The sequence below is a fragment of the Mirounga leonina genome, unplaced genomic scaffold, assembly GCF_011800145.1.
Source record: "Mirounga leonina isolate KUSES-001 unplaced genomic scaffold, KU_Mleo_1.0 Mir_125, whole genome shotgun sequence".
NCBI classification, from domain to species: domain Eukaryota; kingdom Metazoa; phylum Chordata; class Mammalia; order Carnivora; family Phocidae; genus Mirounga; species Mirounga leonina.
Genome location: NW_023270305.1, coordinates 818631 through 843038, shown reverse-complemented (window position 1 = coordinate 843038; position 24408 = coordinate 818631). Strand labels below are relative to the sequence as shown.

Genomic DNA, 24408 nt, shown 5'->3' with positions numbered 1-24408 from the left:
ACCAAGTAGTATTTCCTTATAAGAATATACTCGAGTTTATTTATCCATTCTCCATTTGATAGACGCCTGGACTGTTTTCATTTTTTGGCTGTTATTGATAAAGCACAATGAACAATCTTTTACAGGCTTGTTTTAAGGACATTGCTGTGTCGTAGGGTAGGTGTCTGTTTAGTTTCAAAGGAAGCTGCCAGACTTTTTCCAGAGTGGTCGGATCATTTTACACTCCTACCAATAATGAATGAGAGTTCCAGGAAGGGTCACTTTTAACATAATTTTCCGTATAATGGAGTAATATTTTTTATGTTACTAAGATTTTGTATTAGAAGTGGTCATCAGTTGCAAAAAGCCATGAAATATATGGAACTTTTAATGTGTTATAATTTAGAAGAGCATAACCCATTATGTGGTTTGGCTGAGATTTTGGTACATATATCCTGTGTATTGTCCACATACGTCTTTTTTATTTTGCTGGCTTAACATTATCCATCTATATCCCTTTTCCAAACACTTTCTTATTTGACAGAACTTTTACGCATCCACATGCCAGTCTCTTTTGTTTTGTGTTAGTGGTTGTCTCAGTACTAACACTCTCCACATTTTTTAGCCACCAGTCATATGTAAGAACTATATATGCTGTATATAGTTGTTGTTGTTGTTTAAGATTCTGTTTATTTATTTGACAGAGAGATAGCGAGAGCAGGAACAGAAGCAGGGGGAGTGGGAGAGGGAGCAGCAGGCTTCCCGCCGAGCAGGGAGCCCGACGCAGGGCTCGATCCCAGGACCCTGGGATCATGATCTGAGCCAAAGCCAGATGCTTAATGACTGAGCCACCCAGGCGCCCCTCTTTTTTTTTTTAAAGATTTTATTTATTTGAGAGAGAGAGATAGTGAGAGATAGAGCATGAGCAGGGGAGTCACACGGGGCTCGATCCCAGTACGCCGGGATCATGACCTGAGCCAAAGGCAGATGCTTACTGACTGAGCCACCCAGGCGCTGCTGTATATACTTTTATATACATAAAAAGTTATGTATCCGATATGTAGTAAGCATGTCTATATATATATGTATATATATATATATATATACACATATATATATATGTATTATACTATTTTTAAATAAGGTCTTGGGGACTCAAGGACTACCTCATTCCTTTAAAAAAAAAAATCCATTGGTTTTAAAAACCAGTCTTTTTTGGGGCGCCTGGGTGGCTCAGTCGTTAAGCATCTGCCTTTGGCTCAGGTCATGATCCCAGGGTCCTGGGATCGAGTCCCATGTTGGGCTCCCTGCTCATCAGGGAGTCTGCTTCTCCCTCTCCCTCTGATGCTCCCCCTGCTTGTGTGTGCTCTCTGTCAAATAAATAAATAAAATCTTAAAAACAAAAATCAGTCTTTTTCTTTTCTTGATTGCAAACATGATACACTTACAAAAAATGCAAACATTACAGCAATGCATAAGATAAAATGTGGAAGACCCTAAAATTGCCCTTCACTGAGATAAACAATCACTGTGCTTATTCTTCCCACTTTTCTGTACAGAGTGCTTGCATGATCGGTGTTGGGTTCATAGACATGGGGCCATCGGCACCACTCTGCAGCACTCACCCGCGCTCTCTGGACTCTCTGTTTTACTTGGTAGTATGTCTTGGTGGCTTTCCCTGTGAGTACAGGTCTGCATTATCCTCTTTATGAGCCATATGATGATTTGCCATCATTTATTTAACTATTTCCATGTCAATGGACATTTTACTTGCTTTCAGTTTTTGGCCCTTTGTAAACAGTGCTGCAGTGAACACTCTTCATGTCTTTGGTACACTTGTGAGTATGTTTCTCTAGGATAAATTTGTATAAGTTGCAGTACAGATTCAGGATGTGTAAACATCACATATTTTACAGATAATGCCAGATTGTCCTTCAAAGAAGTTGTAACAATTTATACTAATCACCAAGCCGTGAGAGTACTTCCTTTTTTAGCACCCTCATCTACACAGGTTATTAACTATCTTAATCTTTGCCATTCTAATGAACAATAACTATTTCATTGTTTGAATCTACTTTGTTAGATTATTTGTGAAGTCTGTTTGTTTTTTTTGTATTTAATTTTCTCTGACTTGCTTGTTTGTATCCTTTGCTGGTTTTCTTCTTGGCACGTTGGGGAAGGCTGCTTTTAAAATTCTTTTTCTTTCATGTGGTTATAATGAATCCTGTTTACCTTTGAATAAAAAGTATACTTAATATATCTGCAGGATATTGACAATGAAAAGAATGTCCTTTAGGTTTTACATCACATTAATTTTTTTTTATATAGGAACTTATAAACCTCGGGTTCGATGTTATGACACATATCAGTTATCCTTGAAGTTTGAAAGGTGTTTAGATTCAGAGGGTAAGTAAGAGATGAAATTTGAATTCATGAAAGTAGCTTTTTATATGTGGCTACTTTTCTGCTTTTTAAAAATGGGAATGTGTCATGTATAAGTTCTCTTTGCTGTGTAACAAATTACCATGAATGTGGCAGCTTAAAACATGCATTTAGTAGCTGACAGCTTTGTAGGTGAATTCATCCAGGCTCTGCTGTTTTCTGTGCTCAGGGCTGACTCGCCTAGAGTTTATTCGGGGGCTCTGGGCAAGGATCAGCTTCGAAGCTTTCTTTTCTTTCTTTCTTTTTTTTTTTTTAAAGATTTTATTTATTTAACAGAGAAACACAGCAAGAGAGGGAACACAAACAGGGGGAGTGGGAGAGGGAGAAGCAGGCTTCCCATGGAGCAGGGAGCCCGATGTGGGGCTCGATCCCAGAACCGTGGGATCATGACTTGAGCCGAAGGCAGGCACTTAATGACTGAGCCACCCAGGTGCCCCAGCTTCGAAGCTTTCTGGGTGTTGGCAGAATGCAGTTTGTTGTGCTTGTGGGACTGGGGTTCCTGTTTCCTGCTATCTGTCAGCCTGGGGCCACTCTCAGCTTCTGGAGGCTGCCTGCGCTTCTTGTCACCTGGTCTTCTCCATCTGTAAGCCAGCACCTACTCACTGGGTCTTTCTCCTGCTTCGAATCTCCCACTTCCCCTTCTGCCACCAGCAGGAGAAAACCCTGATTTTAAAGGGCTCACGTGATTATAGATCTCCCTTCCCCATCTAATGTGATGTAGTTATAGGTGTGTCCCACCAGCATTCATAGGCTCCGCCCACTCTGCAGGGAAGGGCGGGGAGGGTGGAGGTATTTCTGTCAGGTGCCTGGGTGTTTGGGCTTGAGAGAAAAGCAGTTAATGGCTAAGTCTTCTCCAACTGGTTTTACCCTTTCCTTTTTTTTTTTTTTTGCCAGAGAGAGAGAGAGAGAGAGAGAGAATGAGAGAGAGCACGAGAGGGAGGAGGGTCAGAGGGAGAAGCAGACTCCCCGCTGAGCAGGGAGCCCGATGTGGGACTCGATCCCAGGACTCCAGGACCATGACCTGAGCCTAACGCAGTCGCTCAACCAACTGAGCCACCCAGGCGCCCTACCCTTTCCTTTTTAAAAGCAGGACAAACTCCACATGCTGCTAACAACTGTTTTCACTCTATGTTTAGCAGATGTATGATGAATGAGTAAAAAGCTACTGTTGTCTTTTTTATTTTTATTTATTTATTTTTTAAAAGATTTTATTTATTTATTTGACAGAGAGCACAAGTAGGCAGAGCGGCAGGCAGAGGGAGAGGGAGAAGCAGGCTCCCCACCGAGCAGGGAGCCCCATGTGGGGCTCGATCCCAAGAACCTGGGATCATGACCTGAGCTGAAGGCAGCCGCTTAACCGACTGAGCCACCCACTGTTGTCTTTTTTAAATAAATAATTAAAAAAAGAATTTTTGAATGTTCTTTAATGTCTATTTTATTTTGAGCTTCTCAGAAAAACTGGAGAGTTTAGAAGTCATTATGTTTTTGTTTTTGGTTTTTTTTTTTTAAATATTTTATTTATTTGAGAGAAAGAGCATGTGCAGGGGGGAGGGGGAGAGGGAGAAGGAGGAACAGACCCCCCACTGAGCAGGGATCCTGACATGGGGGCTTGATCCCAGGACCCTGGGATCCTGACCGGAGCCGAAGGCAGAGGCTTAGCCGACTGAGCCACCCAGGCGCCCCAAAAGTCATTATGTTTTGTGAGTGTATCTAACTTTAGTTTTGCAGAAAATCTGGTTGATCTGTGTTGAGAAATTAAAAAGCTTTTAATTTTCCATTTGGTATTTTGGGGCCAATATAATTTGGCAACTTTATTCTTGTCTTATGAAAGGACAAGAAAGGGGGAAAAACCCAGTATTTGTTTGTAATTTTTGTGTTGAGTTAGAATCCTTTCATCAAGTTTGCATTTTTATGAAGAACATGGATTGATAATTGTAATTTTTCTTACTATTTCTTGTTTTTCAGTTGTCACCTTTGAAACTTTGTCTGATGACTATTCAAAGGTATGCTTGATAGCGTTGGTTGGTACTGGCTATTCTTACGAAGTCATGATAAGTATTTTTATGAGGTTCCCATTGTTACATTAAAAATGGCTGCATAGTAAAATAAAACCCATCATTTTCTATTAATACATTTTTAGTTTGACACATGTATGATACATAGAGTATCTTTTAAAACAACAGTGGTAGACTTTGGCCAGTCTAATATCAAAATGTTTTCTATATCACGTATGAAACCTTACCTGTATCGTCAAGAATTGGTAGCAGCCATCTTTTTTAGACCATGTTAGATTGTAGATTTGTGATTTTTAATTATTTCATTTAAACTAGTGTTATTTGCCATGTTGCTTTCATATGTGAAAAGTAAAATAGCATGATTATATGATTAATTTTCTTAACTCTGCAAATAGATGGTTCTGGAATGGTTCTGAAACAGTTCGAAACAGCTAAATATATATATTTTTTTTCTTTTTTTGGTGCCATTAGTCCATCTTTCAACTCATGTCATTTTCAGTAGTTACAAAATTGTTAGTTAAGTGCCTTATTCAATTTAAAATAAATTTAAAAAATAAAAAATTTTACTGATTTTCTGAGCTGACATGGCTTTACATATTGTGTCAGTTCTGGAAACTATGGACTACAGTTTATTCTTTTGCCTGTAGTGGTCATTAATCATGTGTTGGGAGACATGTAGTTTTATAATGTATTTTCTCTAGATATTGATAAATTTGCTGCTAATTACTATCTGCAGATTTTTAAGCTACTTTTGAAATACATTAATGTTAAATTGGTATGGGGGTTTCTCAAACCCTGAGTGGTAATTGTGAGATGATTATTATTATCATTTTTAAAGGTTTTACTTACTTATTTGACAGAGACACAGCAAGAGAGGGAACACAAGCAGGGGGAGTGGGAGAGGGAGAAGCAGGCTTCCCGCCAAGCAGGGAGCTCTATGCGGGGCTCCATTCCAGGACCCTGGGATCATGACCTGAGCCGAAGGCAGAAGCTTAACGACTGAGCCACCCAGGCGCCCCAATTGTGAGATTATTAAAATGTGTTCTTAAGTAAAATAGGAAATCACTTGCTGGGGTTGCTGAGTAGAGGTCCACATTGTCAAATGCTGGTGCCAGATAAATAAAGGGCATTTGTTTTAAGTCTCTGTTAGAAGGCAAGAAAAACTATCTTGGGTTCAGGAAGGCATTAAGAAAGCAGGGGAGAGCTTTGATTCTTAGTCATGATAGAGAGTTGTGTGTGCACACATGCGTGTTTACAGAGAGAAAGAGGCTGGGAGAGATCAGAGTGTTCTTGCTTTGTCAGTTCTAGTGGTGATGAAGTAAACGCTTTTCCTAGAAACCTCAGCCAACTCATGCTCTTGTTTCATTTTCAGATTGTTTTCTTACATAATGATAGATACATCGAATTCCACTCACAATCGGGTTTTTACTACAAAACCAGAATACCAAAGTTCGGGAGAGATTTCTCCTACCACTATCCTTCCTGTGACTTGTACTTTGTTGGCGCAAGGTATTGGGTCTGATCCTTTGTTTTCTCCTTTTCACCCCACAAACGGCTTCTGTTGTTGAAATCAAGGAGAGGATTTTTTTTTTTTTAAAGATTTTATTTATTTCTTTGACAGAGAGAGACACAGCGAGAGAGGGAACACAAGCAGGGGGAGTGGGAGAGGGAGAAGCAGGCTTCCCGCTGAGCCGGGAGCCCGATGTGGGACTCGATCCCAGGACCCTGGGATCATGACCTGAGCCGAAGGCAGTCGCTTAACCAACTGAGCCACCCAGGCGCCCCAAGGAGAGGATTAAAAAGGGAATAAGACATGATCCCTGCCTTTCAGTTGCTCAAAGGGTATAGGTCCAGAGTAACTGCTCATTGAGGAGTTGCATCCTTGACTTTTACTAGCATGATGCTCTGAACCTAGCGACATGGGTACCTCACAGGGTCATATTGGTGGTGAAGGTGGTTTCTTAGCCCCATGGCATGACATTTGAAAACTTTTCATTTTTAAATCTACTTTCTATATGATGATAAAAATAATACAGACCCATTTTAGAAAATTAGGAAAATATTAAGAAGTATTCAAAAAAAAACACCCACTGTCATGCCACCCAGAGGAAACCCTTATGGTATTTTGTTGTATTTCCTTCTAGTCTTTTCTTCTGTATAGATCCGTGTTGGATCTTGTATTCTCTGTGTTATTTGTAAATAATATTCCACCTAATAATTTCATAATATTTCCTTGGTTTAAATCACTTTTATACATGAACAAACTCACAAGGTGATTATTTTTTAGGTTGAAAATACATTTTGGTGTAAGTTTTACAAAGGAAGCCCTGGAAGCAAGAGATATATGTATATATTTCTAAAATGTATATTTAGTTGAAGCAAAGGTCACTGCAGTTTACCAGATTTCTAACTTTATTCATTACTTTGCAGCTCTGAAGTTTATAGATTAAACTTAGAACAAGGCCGGTACTTGAATCCGCTACAGACTGATGCTGCGTGAGTGTTCTGTTGTGGGAATACTGCTGTATTTCTCTTGGCCAGGAGATGGAGTCAGAAGCTCAAGTTATCAGATGGCAGGTTGTGTTTAAAAGCTTAGGGCAACTTAGTTCAAAGGAGTATCATTTAGTTTTTTCTTAAACGTAAAATTCACTAAAAGGCCTGGTGATTTCTTTAAAATTTTGATTTTTTTTTAATATCCTCAAAAATTTTATAACTCATTAAAAAGTTTTTTATTATTTTTTGCAGTGTTCTTTAAATTTTCATTTATGATTTTGTTCTGTGATATTATCTCTCAGAGAAATTTTGGATTAACTTGGAGTATCACTTTTTAAATTTTACTTTTTGTGTTTTTGCTGGCAGACATTTAAGGTTTTTTTCAAGTTTTCCCCTTTTTTCCTCACATTATAGTCTACATTTTTGTTTTATTCAGAGAGAAAGCCTTTAGGAATAAATTTGTCATAATAATAATACTGAGTAATAATGACAATAATAATAGTGAAAGCACTTACTCTGTGCCAGTTGTTACTCAGTATTTTATACATATTAACTCATTTTAAACTTACAACAATTTTAGTATTATCATCTCCATTTTACAGATGGGACAGCTGAGGTGCAGAGAGGGTGAGTCCACAGTCACCCAGCTAGTAAGGGGTGGAAGCTAGGTTACTTCTCATCTAAGTGTATAAAGAGCTTGTTGGATTTTCCTTATTGCTTTGAAAGGGTTTTTAAAGGTTGGAAGAACATGTAGTGATAAAGGCCAGATTAACTCTCAGTAATTTTTTCCAGATATCCTTGAAATACTCTTAATTTTCTCCAAGAAAACTAGAGTAACTTCATGATATATTGTTGAATAATAAAGAGTTATCTGCTCTTTAGCTGCATACGTTCCTGTTTGTAATAGCTATTATTTATTGAGTGTCTTGTAAGCTCTGGATTCCATGCCGAACATTTTGTCATTTTTTCATTTAATCCTACAACAACTGAAAGAGGTAAAGTATCCATTTTACATAAAAGAAGGTGAAGCTTTGATTAGTACATCTAACTCAAGCTCGTCCGGTCTCAGGACTGGCTTAGTTATAGCTTGTGTTCTTTCTGCCCTAGGAGAAGATATATTGAGAAAGTAGAATAAACCTTTATTCTCAGGGTGGTAGGGTGGTATTTCAGAAGGAGTTCCTTTCTTGTCTCATCTCCTGGCAGATTGAGTATCATTCTGGGGATTCTTTCATGTCTGGTACCTTTCACACATGGATGAGTAAGGAAGCACCTGCCCGTCTTCTTTCTCCACAGGATTGGGTTGACTATTTAGAAAGTTCACCGAGTATCCCTCCCGCCTAAAATAGGTAATAATACTTTCTCCCTTACTGCTTTACTGTTTCAGGGAGAATAATGTGTGTGACATAAACTCAGTACATGGCTTGTTTGCCACAGGAACGGTAGAGGTAAGCATACGTTGCCTTTATTTTTTAACTTACTTGTTTTGCATTTGATAATGAGTAGAGTTTTACTTAAAGACAGAGTTGCTTGTTCCTAAGAGCAGAGAGCTAATGGAGCAACAAGCCACTGGTTGGCTTTTTGTAGGAACATTGGTTCACACACAGACAGGCCCGTTTGTTGCTGCAGACCGCCCCGTGGTGCGTCTGGTCCGGCACACTGACATGGATCATCTCTGACATTGATCCTTGGGAGCTAGAGGAGCGTCGCCAGCCTCTAGGGAGCAGTGGCAACACGACAGCCAGTTCTGTTCCTAACAGGAGGCACTCTGTCACGCAGTCCCAGCTCTCTGATACTTACCAGCTTTATGACTGAATTACTTTCCCTGAGGCTTAGTTTCCTCATCGGTGACATGGAGATAATGATAGCTTGCCAGCTTTGCGGAGGTGCAGGTGAGAGCCACACGGAGAAAGGCAAAGAGGATCGTGATCTGTACATCCTGTATGGTAGGATTCAAGAAATACACAACATTTCCCTTTTAAACTGCAGTATTGTCGAATCCGTGTTCTTCGTACTTGTCAAGAATTATCCTAGACTTGCATTTTTTTAATTATAATAAATACTCAGAGTAAAAAAAAAAAAAGTCAGAAATTTATTATTGAAAAAGTGTTCTCTTGTGCTTTCCAGTCACCAAATCCTACAACCTGGAGTTTGAACTCCTTAATGGTTTTTTTTAGGTCTTTGCAGATACACATATGTGTTAGTCATATATTTTTTTAAAGTTTTTTAATAAAAGTAAAATTATACTTCTTCATTTGCTTTTTTAAATATGATATATAATATGCATCTTTATACGTTGGTACTTATAATTACTTATAATGCTAAACTAATTTTTTAAAACTGATGGGTAGGATTCCATTGTGTGAATGTACTGTAGTTTATGAAACCAATCCCAGATGGATGAAATTTAGGTCTCTACTCAAATTATTTTTATGTTAAGAGGTTAGAATTTGAAGTGAGACAGAGTTGGTTTAATGAAAATATGTAAAACCGTTGAATATGTTATAATACTGTTGTGCCAAAATCGGGCCAATGAAGCATTTTCTTGGTAGGTACTTTTCTTGAGATTACCAAGGGGAAGTTTTAAAAACAGTTTCCTTGGAAAAAGTTTTTTAAGTAGAGTCCTTCCAGAGCAGTCTAATCCTCATAGACACGTGCTCTGTCAGAGCACTTATGTACCAGAGCAGGCTTTTCTCTCGCCAGCTGTTTGAAGACCATCCCTGAGGGGAGACTAGACCCCTTCTTGCCTAAAGGCTGAGGCTCCTAAAATTCCTGGATTACTGGGGGCTTGAAATTTGATAGGCAAAGTCAGACCAGACTTTAAAAATCCACTTTTACAATAATTTTGATAGTATATGTTTGATTTTGATTTTGTCTGTGACAATTCTTATACTACTTATTATTATTGTCAAAATCAAACAGGACTTAACCTTTTGTGCATTTTGTGCTTTTTGAAGTACAAAAAAGTGCAGGCTTTAGCAATAGAAATACTCAAATTTCAGTCACAGAAAATCATTATGGTTTAAAAAAACCATTTTTATTTATTCTGGAATTTATCTGCATACCTATTTTTTGTTTTTGAAATGTGACTTTTCTTTTTTATGTCCATAAAGTCTGTTAACTCATTTTGAGAAGACATGAAGACCAGACCATTTGGAATTACTTGCTGCTTGATTTCTAAGATTTCCTTTATTTATCTTTGTGACAGACACATTAGTAATAATACTAAATGAGTGATGAGATCAAGCCTTCTAAGTATATTTGAGGTCTTACTTTTAAGGTGGTTAATCTAGTAAACAATTTTTTAAAAATCTTTGTGTATATGTTTTTTTATCATTATAAAGTTGAGTAATACAAAAGAGTAAAAGTGAGAAGTGAGTCCCCTCTTGCCTATTCTTGTCCTGTTTCCTTACGTTTCCTGAACACTGGTAATAATTTGTTGTGTGCTCTCAGGGTTTTCTATGTTGGCAGAAACATTTTTTTTTTAATGGACAATGGGATCATACTATTTTTTTTTTTTTAAACAAACTGCTTTTTACCTAGCAGATTGTGGGTATATTTCTAGTATATGTATATCTAAGTCATTCTTTTTAATGATTGCAGAGTATTCTTAAATGGATTATGCCAGTCTCTCCCGTGCTCTTTTGCTTGCAGTTCTTTTTTTGTTTGTTTTTTGTTTGTTTTTTTGCTTTATTTTCCTACAGCTTATTTTTAAAAAATTCTGAAAAGTTGTAAATGTCACTTTCTGAAAAGTTGAAAACACAGTTCACTCATCATTTTTATACATTTTGCACATTTGCTTTCTTTTTCTGTAAAAATGTGTATATGTATATAGAAAATGTTTTTTGTACCATTTGAAAATCAGTTGCGGATGTTATGACATTTTAGCCCTCAATACTTCTGAATGTTTTTCTTAAAAACATTTTCTTAGAAACAAGGACTTTCTTGTATAAAATCATAATCCTGTTATCATCCATAAGAAATTTAACATTGATAATATTATGTATTAAATACTTAAAGTTGATATGGTAGTATTTAAATATTCTCAGGTCTACCAAAATGTCTTTCATAGCCTCCCGCTCCACCCCACCACCCAAACCAACGTCCAGTCAAGGATCAGACACTGCATTTTGGACTTCTTTTCTTAACCAGTTTTTTTCCTTTTAAAACAAATTCAGCTCATAGAAAAGTATTTGACAGTACTTGAAAAGGGCATAAGGTAAAAAATTAAATTCTTATCCCCCACGAGATAATCAGTGTTACTAAGGTCTTTTCCGGTATTTGTCTAAAAATTTTCTAGCAGCAGCTATTCTATAAAATCACCGTATTCTGTTGGTCTAGGGCCGCGTGGAGTGCTGGGACCCGAGAACTCGCGGTAGAGTCGGCTTGCTGGACTGTGCGTTAAGCAGCGTCACAGCAGACTCAGAGTAAGTGGGGATCACATGCCATTTAAACATCCATCTGCTTATGAGTCAAACACATGTACCAATACTGGATTCAGATCAATTGCTGAAGGATGAAACCCCTCAGACTTCTATCTGAGGTTGTCGTTTTGTCATTTATGTAAAAAACCTTTTCTGGGAAAGGTCGCTAGGTGGGAAAGCCAGACAGAATGCCTTTCTGAGGTGCTACATAGAATGTCTTTTTGTTGGTTGCTGTGGAATGTTATTAAAACAGATACGCTGCCGGAATTCATAGTTCCAGTTCTGTAGGATCTAGTGCTAGAACCAGGAGTCCACCACTCCAGGTAACAAGCCAAAAGGTGTATTTTGAATTCCAAGGTGGAGGGAGGCAAGTGTTTTCTGATACCTTCTTGTTTCCGTTTGCCACTTCCTACATTTAAAACAATCAGAAGAGTAATATACACTCAGGCGATGAAAACCTCTACATGCCTGCATTAGGTGAGTATAGGCCCCCTGTCCTTTCTCCACTCACCGGAGTGGTTAGTGTTGCGCCGTTTGGTACATAGGTTTTCAGACATTTTTCTGTGCTCATATTAATATATATGCAGTCTTATACTCTCTTGGTCAGATTCTTTACATGGGATTATTTGCTGTAACCAGTTCAGAAACATCCTTTCTCTGAGCTCTTGATATTTGTAGTAATGTGATTTTACTAGCATTTACTCATTTCCATTGGCCAGACGTTTACCCATAGTTGTATCATGTTGGAGGTGGAGTGTTTGATGGGGGGGCTGCAGAGAGGATGTGAACCCTCTAAATTATTGCCGATTTTTGTGTGATTTGCATTTTTCTGGGGGAGATAAGAATTTATGTAGTTCGTTCTTTTGAAAAACCAGCTTACGTAAAGCACCCTTGACTTAGAGAAAAGTTAAGAATTGCTGAATTGGAAGAACGTTTTTTCTAATGTATACATTTTTCCCTGTGTGATAAGTAAAGAATAAGTTAATTTTTTTTCATCTTTTAATTATGACATTTAATGGGAGCGTAGGAGGTGCGGGGATGGACATTGAGGAGGGCACGTGATGTGACGAGCAGTGGGTGTTGTATACAACTGATGAATCATTGAATTCTACCTCTGAAACTAATAAAACACTATATGTTAATCTAATGTAAATAAAATTAAGTAAAATTAAAAAAATTAAAAAATAGAAGTGTAGGAAATTTTTTCTCTATTATTGAGTTTTACGAAAGTAACAACAATGAACAACCTCATTAATCATGGTATGGAGTAAATAATTTTATTTTATTTTATTTATTTTTTTAATTAATTTATTTTTTTAAAGATTTTATTTATTTATTTGAGAGAGAATGAGATAGAGAGAGAGAGCACGAGAGGGGGGAGGGTCAGAGAGAGAGGCAGACTCCCCGATGAGCAGGGAGCCCAACGCGGGACTTGATCCCGGGACTCCAGGATCATGACCTGAGCCGAAGGCAGTCGCTTAACCAACTGAGCCACCCAGGCGCCCTGGAGTAAACAATTTTAAAGTGGAAAAGTTACTCTACATTCATTTTGTTTTGTTCTTAGAATTAGACATTTTTATTGTGAATTATAATACACAGACAAAATCTCAAAGCATTAATGTACAGATTACTGAATTACTGTGAAGCTCTGCATTTGTCAATAGAAGAAACCAGGAGAAAATGCTTGTCAACATTTTATTACATTGATATGAAAGGAACCGAATCAGAGAAGTCTGCTTGTTTTTCGAAAGTAGGAAATCAGTTGTAAGTGGAAGCTATTTTCCCACTCCCTAGGAAGCAGAAAAGTTAATTTTCTCTTACTTATAAATGTTAACTTGTTTTTGAATTAAAATAGAGACACTTGGGTTCTGCTACAAGCTCTGTCCTTAACAGTTTCTTCTTAGAGAAGTCATTTGAGAAAACAGGCCAGCAGGAGTTCTTTGTATTATGTCTTAACGGTTATTTTTACTGTAAATTTAATGACTGTAATAGAAGTAACACTATAGAAAATTTAAGGAAGGGATGTGAAAAGATAATCTTTACTGTGATCTTTAGAAATATGGGAGTATTCTGGGTTTTTTTTTTTCTTTACATAGAAGAGTGATTCACAGATTTTTTAGTTTTATTGATTAATTTGACAGAGAGAGAGAGAGAGAGCACAAGCAGGGGGAGGGGTAGAGGGAGAGGGAGAAGCAGACTCCCCGCTGAGCAGGGAGCCCCATGCAGGACTAGATCCCAGGACCCCAGGATCATGACTTGAGCCGAAGGCAGACACTTAACTGACTGAGCCACCCAGTTGCCCCTATTTTGTTTATTTTAAAAAATAATTTTATTTTGTAAAGCTGATTTATACTGAGTGTAAAAAGATACTAAGCAGTTTCAAAAATACAAGAAAGTAAAATGGCTTCGGCACACACACAGGCAGGTGTAATTCAAGTAACCAGACCACTCTTGGTTGGTGAAGGGTGTTTATAGATTTTCACTGTTGTGCATCCACTTGTAGTTAGTTCTAAGACTATTTCCTGAGGGAACATACTGAGAACCTGGATTTCTGGGTGAAATAGCTTTTGTACCCATTGCTAAAATGCCTGGCAGAAAAGGTAACATCAGTTTGAGGATCTCCCTGCCTGTACAGAGTGCCTGTTCTCCCACCCTCCGTCGCCCAAGGTGTCCATCCCATTCTGATAATACTGCAAAGTCAGAAATAGCCCGAGAATACTGATTAAATACAGCTTGGTAAAAATCGTAGCTAACAGACAGTGCTTTCTGTTTGCCAGCTAGTGTCCTTAGTTCTTTACATTTACTACCTTCATACTCATGGCAGCCTTTGATGCAGGTACTCTTATTTATTTTACAGAAGAGGAAAATACTGATCAGTGGCATATGTAAGCTTTTAAGACTTATGTTGCAAAAGTACATTTATTTCTGGGGGAAGATGTTGCAAATATACCGTTAAGTGGGAAAGCAGTGAACATGCTGTAGAGTCGTGGGGGAAAAAATCTGGATGTGTACCAAAATGGTACAGGTAGTTTTGCTTGCTGTTTCTGTTTCAGGTGATTTTATTTGTTGATTTTTATATGCTTAGCTTCATTATTTTCTACGCAAGCACTGTAAGCTATCACCTCTGTTATTTGACAGAGGTGGAGTTCTGGAAGGTGGAGCCAATATAATAAAGAGAAAGAAGTGAATGTAATTATCAGATGGGGGGGACAGGCTGTCTTTATTTGCAGACGATAACGATTGTCTGCCTGAGAAACTCAGAATCCACTGGAAGATCATAAGAACTAATATGAGAGTTAAATAAGTTGGTGATGAAATAAATGTGCAAAATCAGTGGCTTTGAGGTTTAGCAGCAAAATCCAGTTAGGCACAATGGAAAACCGTTCTTACAGCAACAAAAATTGTGAAATTCTGAGGGATAAACTTAATACCTACCTGAAGGAAATGACTGTTAAGGATCAAAAAGTTCGAGTAAGTAGGTGGCACCTGGGTGGCTCAGTCGTTGAATGTCTGCCTTCGGCTCAGGTCATAATCCCAGGGTCCTGGGATCGAGCCCCACATCGGGCTCCCTGCTGCGTGGGAAGCCTGCTTCTCCCTCTCCCACTCGCCCTGCTTGTGTTCCCTCTCTCGCTGTGTCTCTCCCTCTGTCAAATAAATAAACAAAATCTTTAAAAAAAAAAAAAAAGTTCGAGTAAGTAAAGAGAACTAACATCCCACTGCACTGACACATGCTCTTAGAGTTCATTTTGAGGAGTAAAGGACTAAAAGGATGGGCATGAGAGGCCTCTGGGTTCCAAACTGGTGCGTCCGTGTGGTTATGGCTTGAGGCTTTAGGGGGCCTGAGAGCCTTGAGGGTGCCAACAGGTCACGGCCTAGATGGTGGGGCCTGGTCCCGAGGACCGGGAGACAGGAGGGACTGAAGTCAGCACTGTTGTCCTCCTCTGACTTGTCTGGTACCCTTTCCACCAGGGAGCATCGCTTGTGGTGCCGATCCTCTTCTTGGTTGCTGAGTGAGAAGCGTGTTCCAGATCTGTGGCCATAACCATTCATCATACTGTCTCTGTACTTTCCTAGGTTCTAGTCTCCATCTGAGGATTAGTCTTCTATTTTAGCTTGACATAGGCAGCTTTAAAAATGGAAATGGGCATAACCTGCCCAAATATAAACTCATTTCCTCTTAAGCAAAAGGGGATATTTTTGTAAATACCATACCTTGGCTTAATCAAAGTGAAAGATCGTGTCATACTGATCCTTTTCAGTTGGTTTTAGAGTTTTATAAACTTTTTTTTTTTAAAGATTTTATTTATTTATTTGAAAGAGAGAGAATGAGAGAGAGCACATGAGAGGGGGGAGGGTCAGAGGGAGAAGCAGACTCCCTGCCGAGCAGGGAGCCCGATGCAGGACTCGATCCAGGGACTCCAGGATCATGACTTGAGCAGAAGGCAGCCGCTTAACCAACTGAGCCACCCAGGCGCCCTATAAACTTTTTTTTTGTAGATACTTTGAGAGTATTTCTTACAGTTTTGAAGAAGATAATCTACAAACTTTTAAAAGCAGATTACATTTACATATAAAGCTTTTTATTTTGATTAAGAAAGTTTAGATACAAATACCTTTTATTTTTTATTTTTTTTAAAGATTTTATTTATTAGAGAGAGAGAGAGCATGTGCACAGCAGGGGCAACAGCAGAGGGAGAGGGAGAAGCAGACTTCCCACTGAGCAGGGAGCCTGATGTGAGACTCGATCCCAGGACCCTGGGGCCATGACCTGAGCCAAAGGCAGATACTTAACCAAATCAGCCACCAGGTACCCCTACAATTGCCTTTTAAACATAAGGCCAGATGTATGATTTTCCCCACTACAATTGAAGATTAATAATGAATTTTTACTTGGAAGGTTTGGCCATGTGTACATGGAACGTGAATGTTTTGCCTTTCAGGATAAACAGTTTACCAACAATCTCTGCTTTGAAATTTAATGGTGCCTTGACCATGGCAGTTGGAACATCCACAGGGCAGGTGAGTATCTCAGAGGCATGTATATATTGTGGGAAACATCCACATATCTGTTCACAGTGGGAACAGAAAATGGAGCATTGTTGTTTTGGCCAGAGTGGAGGGGTACTCTGGAATGCTGTATTCTTTTAGTACCTTGAGAAATTCTGATTCTGGCCATCTGGGTTAGTCTGAGAGGTTCTTGAGCTGGGGGTGTTATGCCTCAGGCATTCTCTTGGCTGTGGTTTAGAACAACATTTTCCAGAGTATGTGGAACAGAATTCTGTGGTCAGCTAAGTTTGGAAATCTGCCAGATTTCTACTCTTGGAGGATCACAGTGCTTTTAAATATATATTGAAGGCTCTGAGAATTCCTCTAGACAAGAAATGTATTTAAAAAGTATTTCCAAAATTTATTTGTCCTAGAAACCTTTTTTTTTTTTACTGAGCATCATTGACCACATGCGCAGTAGCATACGTTAGCAATGCTAGTCTGACAAGGATGGATTGAGTAGCTACAGAGGGTTACTTTCAACTCTTCTTTCTTCCCTTCTTTCTTTCAAGGCAGAATGCACACACTTGTAAGTTTGTTCTCCTCTAGAACAGGTCTGAGCGCCTACTTCCAGTGGAGTTTCTACTTCTGTCATTGTGGTCTGCAGAGGATCTTTTAGCAGGGACTGAGATCTAGCTTCTCCAGCCACTTGCCCCTAGTGACAGGGCTCAGAAGAAGCCCCCACTGCCCCCCACCCAACAGTCATGACCTTGCCACCACTCTCTGCTCAGATCTGCCAGATTCTCTTCATTACGCCTGTTATTCTTATTTCTGTCAGTTGCTCTGACAGTGCCTGGTACATAGTAGATCCTCAGTATGTATATTTGTTTTAGTTCACAAATGACACCCACTCTTACAGATTTTTCTTTTGGTTCCTTTCTTAGTGTAGCTCAGTCATTCTCAATCTTAGTGTGCCTAAAAATTACTCTCCGGTTAAGTTCATAAAACCATGTACTCTAAGGGTAATTTAAGAGATTTTTCTAGAGTGTTTTGCTGTCAGACTTTAGAATCTTTGTGCCCTGAGTAAGGTGTTCCTTATGCTCACAAAAAGGCAGTAAAACAAATGGCAGCCATTATTCTAAGTTTTCAAAGTTGCTTTTTAAGATAAAGTAATTTGTTTAAACAGAAATAATTTGTTTTCTTTCTTTTAGGTTTTATTATATGACCTTCGATCGGATAAACCATTGCTGGTTAAGGATCACCAGTATGGGCTGCCCATTAAGTCAGTTCATTTCCAGGATTCACTAGATTTGATTTTGTCTGCAGACTCGCGCATCATCAAAATGTGGAATAAGAACTCAGTATGTACTTTTTTGTTGCAGTTACTTATTAGTGTATTTTCCTAATGTTCCTTTTCTTTCTGTTGCCTTGTTTGAGTTATGTGGGCTTTTGAGAAAGAGTGGCCTAGTACCTATCTGAGAGCTTAGTTGGAAGTCATTTACTTCAGCAAAGGTAATATTCGTATGTAGATAAATAGTCAAGACTGCTTTCTTCCTGTGGAGAAGGTGGCCTGGTTTGCTAGAACTGGCATGCCTTTTTACATGTTCAGTTAGGAGGAGAGTAAACCACGTTTTAAAAACATTGCTCCGTGAGAACCTCCTAGATCCTGAGGCTCTCTCACAGCCTGGGGAAAGTTTTTATGAGCTACTAATTATCTTTCTATGTCAATGTTATTATGTATCTCGATTTCATACCTTTTAAAACCCATCTCAAATAATTTGGCTTCTAGGTATGACCCCTTTCAATAACTTCTTAGTGTTTTTCTTTTTTAAAAATTTTTTAAAAGATTTTTATTTATTTATTTGTCAGAGAAAGAGAGGGAGAGAGAGCACAAGCAGGGGGAGCAGCAGACTCCCCGCCGAGCAGGGAGCCCAACGTGGGACTTGATCCCAGGACTCTGGGATCATGACCTGAGCCGAAGGCAGACGTTTAACAACTGAGCCATCCAGGCATCCCTCTTAGTGTTTTTCTTAAAAACATTATTTTCTTAAGAATATTTGATGTGGGGCACTTGGGTGGCTCAGTCAGTTAAATGTGTGACTCTTGATTTCAGCTCAGGTCATGATCTCAAGGGTCGTGAGATTGAGCCCCGCATCGGGCTCCATGCTCATCAGGGCATCTGCTTTTCTCTCTCTCTCTCTCTCTCTCTCCCCCTCTGCCCCTCCCTCCCCTGCTCGTGTGTGCTCTCTTTCTCGCTCTCAAAAAAAAGAATATTTGATGTTCTTTCCCCTCAATTCCAAGTGTCATTTAAGAAGTAACAAAAGCCTGCATTTCTGGTTTTCATCTACCCTACGCTATTCATATTTTGTTTTAAAACTCTAAGGTATTTTGAGAGAGTGAAGATCATTTTGTCAACAAAATGGGAAAAACTCAGTATAGCAAGTGCTTTTTTTTTTTTTTAAGACTTTATGTAGAGAGAGAGAGAGTGCAAGTGGGGTGAGGGGCAGAGGGAGAGGGAGAGAGAAGCTGAAGCAGACTCCCTGCCGAGCGTGGAGCCCGACGCGGGGCTCGATCTCACAACCCTGAGATCATGACCTGAGCTGAAATCAAGAGTCAGACGCTTTAACTGACTGAGCCACCCAGGTGCCCCATACAGTAAATGCTTATAAGAGTTCTTTGTATTTAATTAATTACAAACGTCAGTGTCTTAGGTAGAAAGTGTTACTTCCTTTTTTTTTTTTTTTAATTCATTTTGGAGGTGAGGTAGGGGGAAGGTCCAGCGGCCTGAGCGGTAGTTGCTGGGGAGCGAGCGTCAGTCTTTCCCGGGCCGTGTGTGCTCGGCACGGAGGTGCTGCCGCAGCCCCGTCACACTGGGCTATGTCCCAGAGTCCCTGGCTGCTTGGACCGTACCTTGTGTTTTTAATTTTCTTTTGGGTAACTCCCAGAGTACTGGCCTTTCATTGTTGTGTCTTGGATTAGAATTTGGCTGCAGCTTTTCGCTGAGCGTGCGGTAAGCGCCTTCCCCAGGCCCTGACTCTAGCCCACTGCTTCGCCACGTGCCACGCGCCCCTCTGATGGTGCGTTAATAAAGGCAGGAGCTGACCGGCTTTGTCAGCATCCGTTCTTGAAATTACGTTGCTGTAGTTGCTGCAGTGCGTTTTATTTTGGTGTTGTTGCTATGACTATATACGCCCTCAACCAACACCCAGATTGCTTGCTTTTGCTTGACTTGCTCTCCGTATTTACCTTTCTCATCACCTTTTCCCCTCCCGTCTTCTCTTCTGCCTGTTTTTTTTACTGTCCACTTTTTTAAAACACAGCACCTCTCTCCCCTACCTCCACATTGAATATAAAAGTGTCAGCCTTTCCTGTGTAACTAGCAAGTTGTGTGTTTACAGGATTTTGTTTTCTGAGTTATTTTCTACCCATGCTGTCCCTCGACCTTCCTCAGAGCTTTGTGATCTAGATGTGGCAGATCTCATCCTCATCTGACCCTGTTAACCATCTCCCATTCTCTGCTTTCTTTGAGTACAAGTTTAACCGGGCTGTGTCTTCCAGATTAGGAGAATTTTTCTAAGTTGATGTACAACTGTATCTTAAGCTTTACCCATTGCTGCTCTGGGAACATTATCTATGAAACTATGTATTTCCTTGGATAAGTCCCCTTTCCCCCATAGGCCCGTTTCTCCATCTCTGAAGGGAAAGCATTTGATAAATTGATAAAAGGAATTCTGTACCATTTTTGAAACTTAAATTCTGTGCTTTGAACTAGGTGATGTTATTTCTTGACATAGCAGTATATGGTTATATGGTTATGTCAGATCTCTGGTTTATTTTTTTTACTCAACATTGCTAAAAGTTGTCTTCCTTCAACTATTTTAATAATTCCTTTTTGCTTTTTCTTTTAGGGAAAAATATTTACTTCCTTGGAGCCAGAACATGACATTAACGATGTCTGCCTCTATCCCAACTCAGGTATGCAGTAGGTAGCGGTAGGCCATTCAGTGGGAGAAATCTAGGCTGTGCTTTATGGGGTTTTAAACTCATTTCATTTCTTCAGACGAGGTTTGGCTTGGTCAGGACAATTCTTGGATATTATATTTACTGGAAGAATCAAGTGCAGGAAGTGGTATGGATGATTCAGAAAATGGCAGTCTCAGTGACTCAGTCCTTAGCCAGCCTAGCTATTAGTAGAAACCAACAATACATAGGCAGGTGGCAGGTGAGATGCTATTTTAGTGTGCTCTTCACTCTTTTTATGTGATTAGTAATAGTGTGTGGAAATTGAGGTCAAGGATTTGGAGAAGGCTGGGATTGCCTGATGATCCACAAGGCTCATGAAGCCATGGGTTTTGGTGTCTTCTATGTTGTATGCTATTCCGCTTGCATCATTTATTTCAAGACTTACGATACCTTCAAGACAAATCTGTGAAGAATTTTGGGGTACAAAAGTACAGAACAGTCCCCGCTGTCAAGCAGTGTTATATTCTGAGGATAGATGTACACAGATAATTTTAATAGAGGGATACAAGGCAAAGCAGGAAAAATTCTGTTATGTACAAACAGCACTTTGACAGCATGTTAGAGCGAGGGGTTTCAGCCAGCGCCACTGGGGAGATCGCAGAGGAGATGTTTGTCTGCATGTGTTTGGAGTGATGAGTGAGATTTGGTAGGTGGGGTGGGGAGATGAGATGATCCACGTGAGGGAGCAGTGTAGGAAGGGCAAGAAGGATAGGGTACAATAGGTACCATAGGGTACCGTTCATGGGGCTTGTTTGGGAAAGGGGTGGAGCCTTATGTGCTCTGATGAGCCCTGGTGGCTCTCGCACGAACAAAGGCGGCAGAGGTCCGGGAATCACATGCTGAATGGTTTGGGCTCAGTCTGTAGTCAGGAGCTGTTCAGACTGCTTTCAGAAGATGGTTCTGTCCATCATGTAAAGAGTAGATTGGTGTGGAACTGAAATGAGTAGGAAGGGATACTCTGAGCCAATTGGGAACACAAGAGACTGAGCAAATTTAGAGAGAGAGAGATTGTTTTCTTGTTTAAACATTCGAACAGCAGGAGGGCTGTAGGTCAGTGACAGTGTCTAGCAGAGGGTCTCACACCTGACTGCTCATCGGTATCACCCAGGGAGGCTTTTTACAGATCCCTTGGCCGGATCCCCGATCCGGCTGACTAGAGTGTCTGCGGGGAGGGCCCAGAAGTGTGTGTGTGTGTGTGATGTGCTTGCCAAGTGCTCGGGAGGCCCTGCCCCGACCCACCGCCTTGCAGTGGGAGCCAGGTCTAGTGCATGGGACGAAGTGTGGTCTCGAGAGAAGCAGGTCTGCACTTACAGCGTTTGCAGACGTGTAAGCTGAGGTGGTTTCGGGAGAAGTGGGAGCGTGTGAGATCACCATGGGGAAGTGTGGAGAGCAGCACCTGAGTCCATTTAGAGGGGGAATGAGAAGCAAGAGCCAGCTGAGAAACCTAACAGGAACGGACAGGACACCAGTAAGGGAAGTGACAGTGTTTGAAGTAGGGCAGAAGCTACGGTGCGAGCGGGCGGGCGGGCGGGCGGGCGCTGCTCAGCGCGTGTGAGGGCCGCCGAGGTTGAGGCAGGAAGGAAGGAAGAAGTTCCTGTGCTCCTGTGCTGCTGGGCACGGTGATAACCACGTATCATTCGTCTTTCCAGAGCCCTGGGTAGTTAGTGGTGCACACGGGTTTTTCTTTCTTGTCTGTCTGCCAGTCTCTTCCATCTTAGGAAGGGGGGACCAGTTGGGTAATTGGGCTGGAGTTGGTCGCCCAGTGGGTGTGTGGCCGGGCCTCGGCTAGAGCCAGCCTTTCCTGGTTCTGGAGCCCTTGCCCTTTCTAGTTCCGTGCTGCTCTCCCAAGAAAGATGGGAAACTGCATTTTTGTGATCAGCTGTGTATCTGTGATCATTAAGAGGATTTCACGGCAGTAGCAGGGGTGAAGTCAAACTCTGACGGTTTCAGGAATAAATTGCAGATGAGGATGGTGGGGTCCCAGTTAGAGAGTCTTAGACGGTCTGAAATGGGGTCTGAGCTGCATGCGAAGGTGAGTAAAACCAGGTGGGATTGAAGTCGAAACAAGGGTGGCGAGCAGGTTTCGCTGGATTGAAGGGGAGAGTTTGAAGGGGCAGCTGGTGCTGAGAGCAGGAAGCCTTGTGGCTGCTTGTGGCCCCTGAGAACTGGCAGTGCACCTCATCTGGGCTGAGATGTGCTCTATATGTAGGATACCAGATTTCAAAGACATTGTACCGGTTGAAAAATAATGTGAAATAGGGGCGCCTGGGTGGCTCCATCAGTTAAGCCTCTGACTCTTGATTTCAGCTCAGGTCCTGATCTCAGGGTCGTGAGATCGAGCCCTGCATCTGGCTCCATGCTGGGCGTGGAGCCTGCTTAGGATTTTCTCTCTGCCTTTCCTTCTGTCCCTCCCTGGCCCTCCCCCTACTCGCGTGCATGTGCCTGTACACATGTGGGCTTGCTCTCTTTCTTAAAAAAAAAAAAAAAAAGTGAAATAGATCTTTAATTTTTTTATGTGAAAATATTTCAGACATACTGGGTTAATAAGATATATTAAAATTCATTTTACCTGTTTAAAAAAAATTTTTTTTAGGGCGCCTGGGTGGCTCAGTTGGTTAAGCGACTGCCTTCGGCTCAGGTCATGATCCTGGAGTCCCGGGATCGAGTCCCGCATCAGGCTCCCTGCTCAGCGGGGGGTCTGCTTCTCCCTCTGATGCTCCCCGCTTTCATGCTCTATCTCATTCTCTCTCAAATGAATAAATAAAATCTTTAAAAAAAAAATTTTTTTTTAAATGTGTCTACTAGAAAACATGAAATCCCACGTGTGCCTTGCATAGTATTCCTGTCGCACGGTGCCGGCCCAGACTTGGGGATCTTGCCCAGTGTAGGATGCTGCTGAGCTGCAAGATATTGAAGTTGGCTGCGGGCATGCCGCGTCCGTCTTGTTGGAGCAGGGACGTTCCTCTAGGAGTCCGCATACCGCCAGCCCACCTAATAACTCTAGTTCCTTAGTAGACATCCAGTCCATTCTCGCATTCCCCATTGTCCCCCAGATGGCTTTCATAGCCTGTTGTTTGGAACCAGGCTGTATTCAGGACTGTGTGTTACTTCGAGGTGTGGCCATGTTTAGTTTCTTTTAATTGTAACAGCTGTGTCCCCGACACCCGTCATTTTTTTTTTTTTTTTTTTTGGCCTTCTTCATGACATGGACTTTTCCAGGATCAGGTCGGTAGTCTCAGAGAATGTCCCTCACCCTGGATTTGTGTGGCTGGTTTTCATAGTCCCTGGGTTAGGGAGATCACGAGGTCTTTTCATTCCAAAGTACACTTTTCTGAGAGGTAAAAATGTTAAGAGTGATGTTTTGGACAGAAGAGCGAGTTGACTGTCATATAACTTACAAGAAGTGAATCAAACACAAAAAATAGCCAAATAATTTATTTCCTGAGCTGGCAGGCACAGTAGGACAGGTAGCCCGGCTGCCGCCTTGGGGTTTGGATGTGAGCAGGCTTGATTCACGCACTTCGCTACTTTCCGTCGCTCTGCTCCTTTCCCTTTAACGCTGCTCTTGCTGCTTTGTGCTTAATCATCGTGAGCTTAATCATATTTTAGAAAAGCTAACACTTTCTTCTGTCTTTATCTTCTCACTTACTCATTTTGAAGTAATTAAAGCTGAATCACGATTACTGTTTTGTCCTGTTTCTCTAATACGGAGGTGGCTCAGAATATTGAGAAATGGTGCCGCTTTCCCTGCTCCTTCCTCCGTCCTGCTTGTGTTGCTCATTCCGCCTGGCTCCAGCGTCTCCGCTTTCTGCCCAGAAAGCCCAGATGGAGGCCGAGTGGTCCTGTCATGTACCCGTGTGGGCCTCAGCTGCCATCCAGCCTCCGGAGACTGCCTGCACTGGGAGGGGGAAGGCCACACGCTCCACGCCGACATGGGGGGGGTCCTCCTCTCGGGCGCGGTCCTGAACGCACAGGCTGTCTGCCCCGCACTGTTCACGGCCGTGACCGCTGCTGGCGTCTGGTGCGCGCATGTCTGAAGGACTGAGATC

The 24408-nt window shown here is 41.0% G+C and overlaps 1 protein-coding gene across 3 annotated transcripts in view; it reads left to right on the top strand.

Moving 5' to 3' along the window:
• The window catches only part of NOL10 (nucleolar protein 10), an 84344-nt gene that overhangs the window by 5242 nt on the left and 54694 nt on the right, over window positions 1-24408 (top strand). For 2 of the 3 annotated variants that reach the window (XM_035000579.1, XM_035000581.1), the window contains exons 4-12: window positions 2308-2385; window positions 4387-4424; window positions 5809-5945; window positions 6867-6932; window positions 8314-8374; window positions 11268-11353; window positions 16291-16369; window positions 17548-17697; window positions 20245-20311. In XM_035000579.1, the coding sequence (XP_034856470.1) occupies window positions 2308-2385; window positions 4387-4424; window positions 5809-5945; window positions 6867-6932; window positions 8314-8374; window positions 11268-11353; window positions 16291-16369; window positions 17548-17697; window positions 20245-20311 (762 nt within the window). The remainder of the gene's footprint in view (window positions 1-2307; window positions 2386-4386; window positions 4425-5808; window positions 5946-6866; window positions 6933-8313; window positions 8375-11267; window positions 11354-16290; window positions 16370-17547; window positions 17698-20244; window positions 20312-24408) is intronic. The other variant, XM_035000580.1, reaches the window with a different exon arrangement.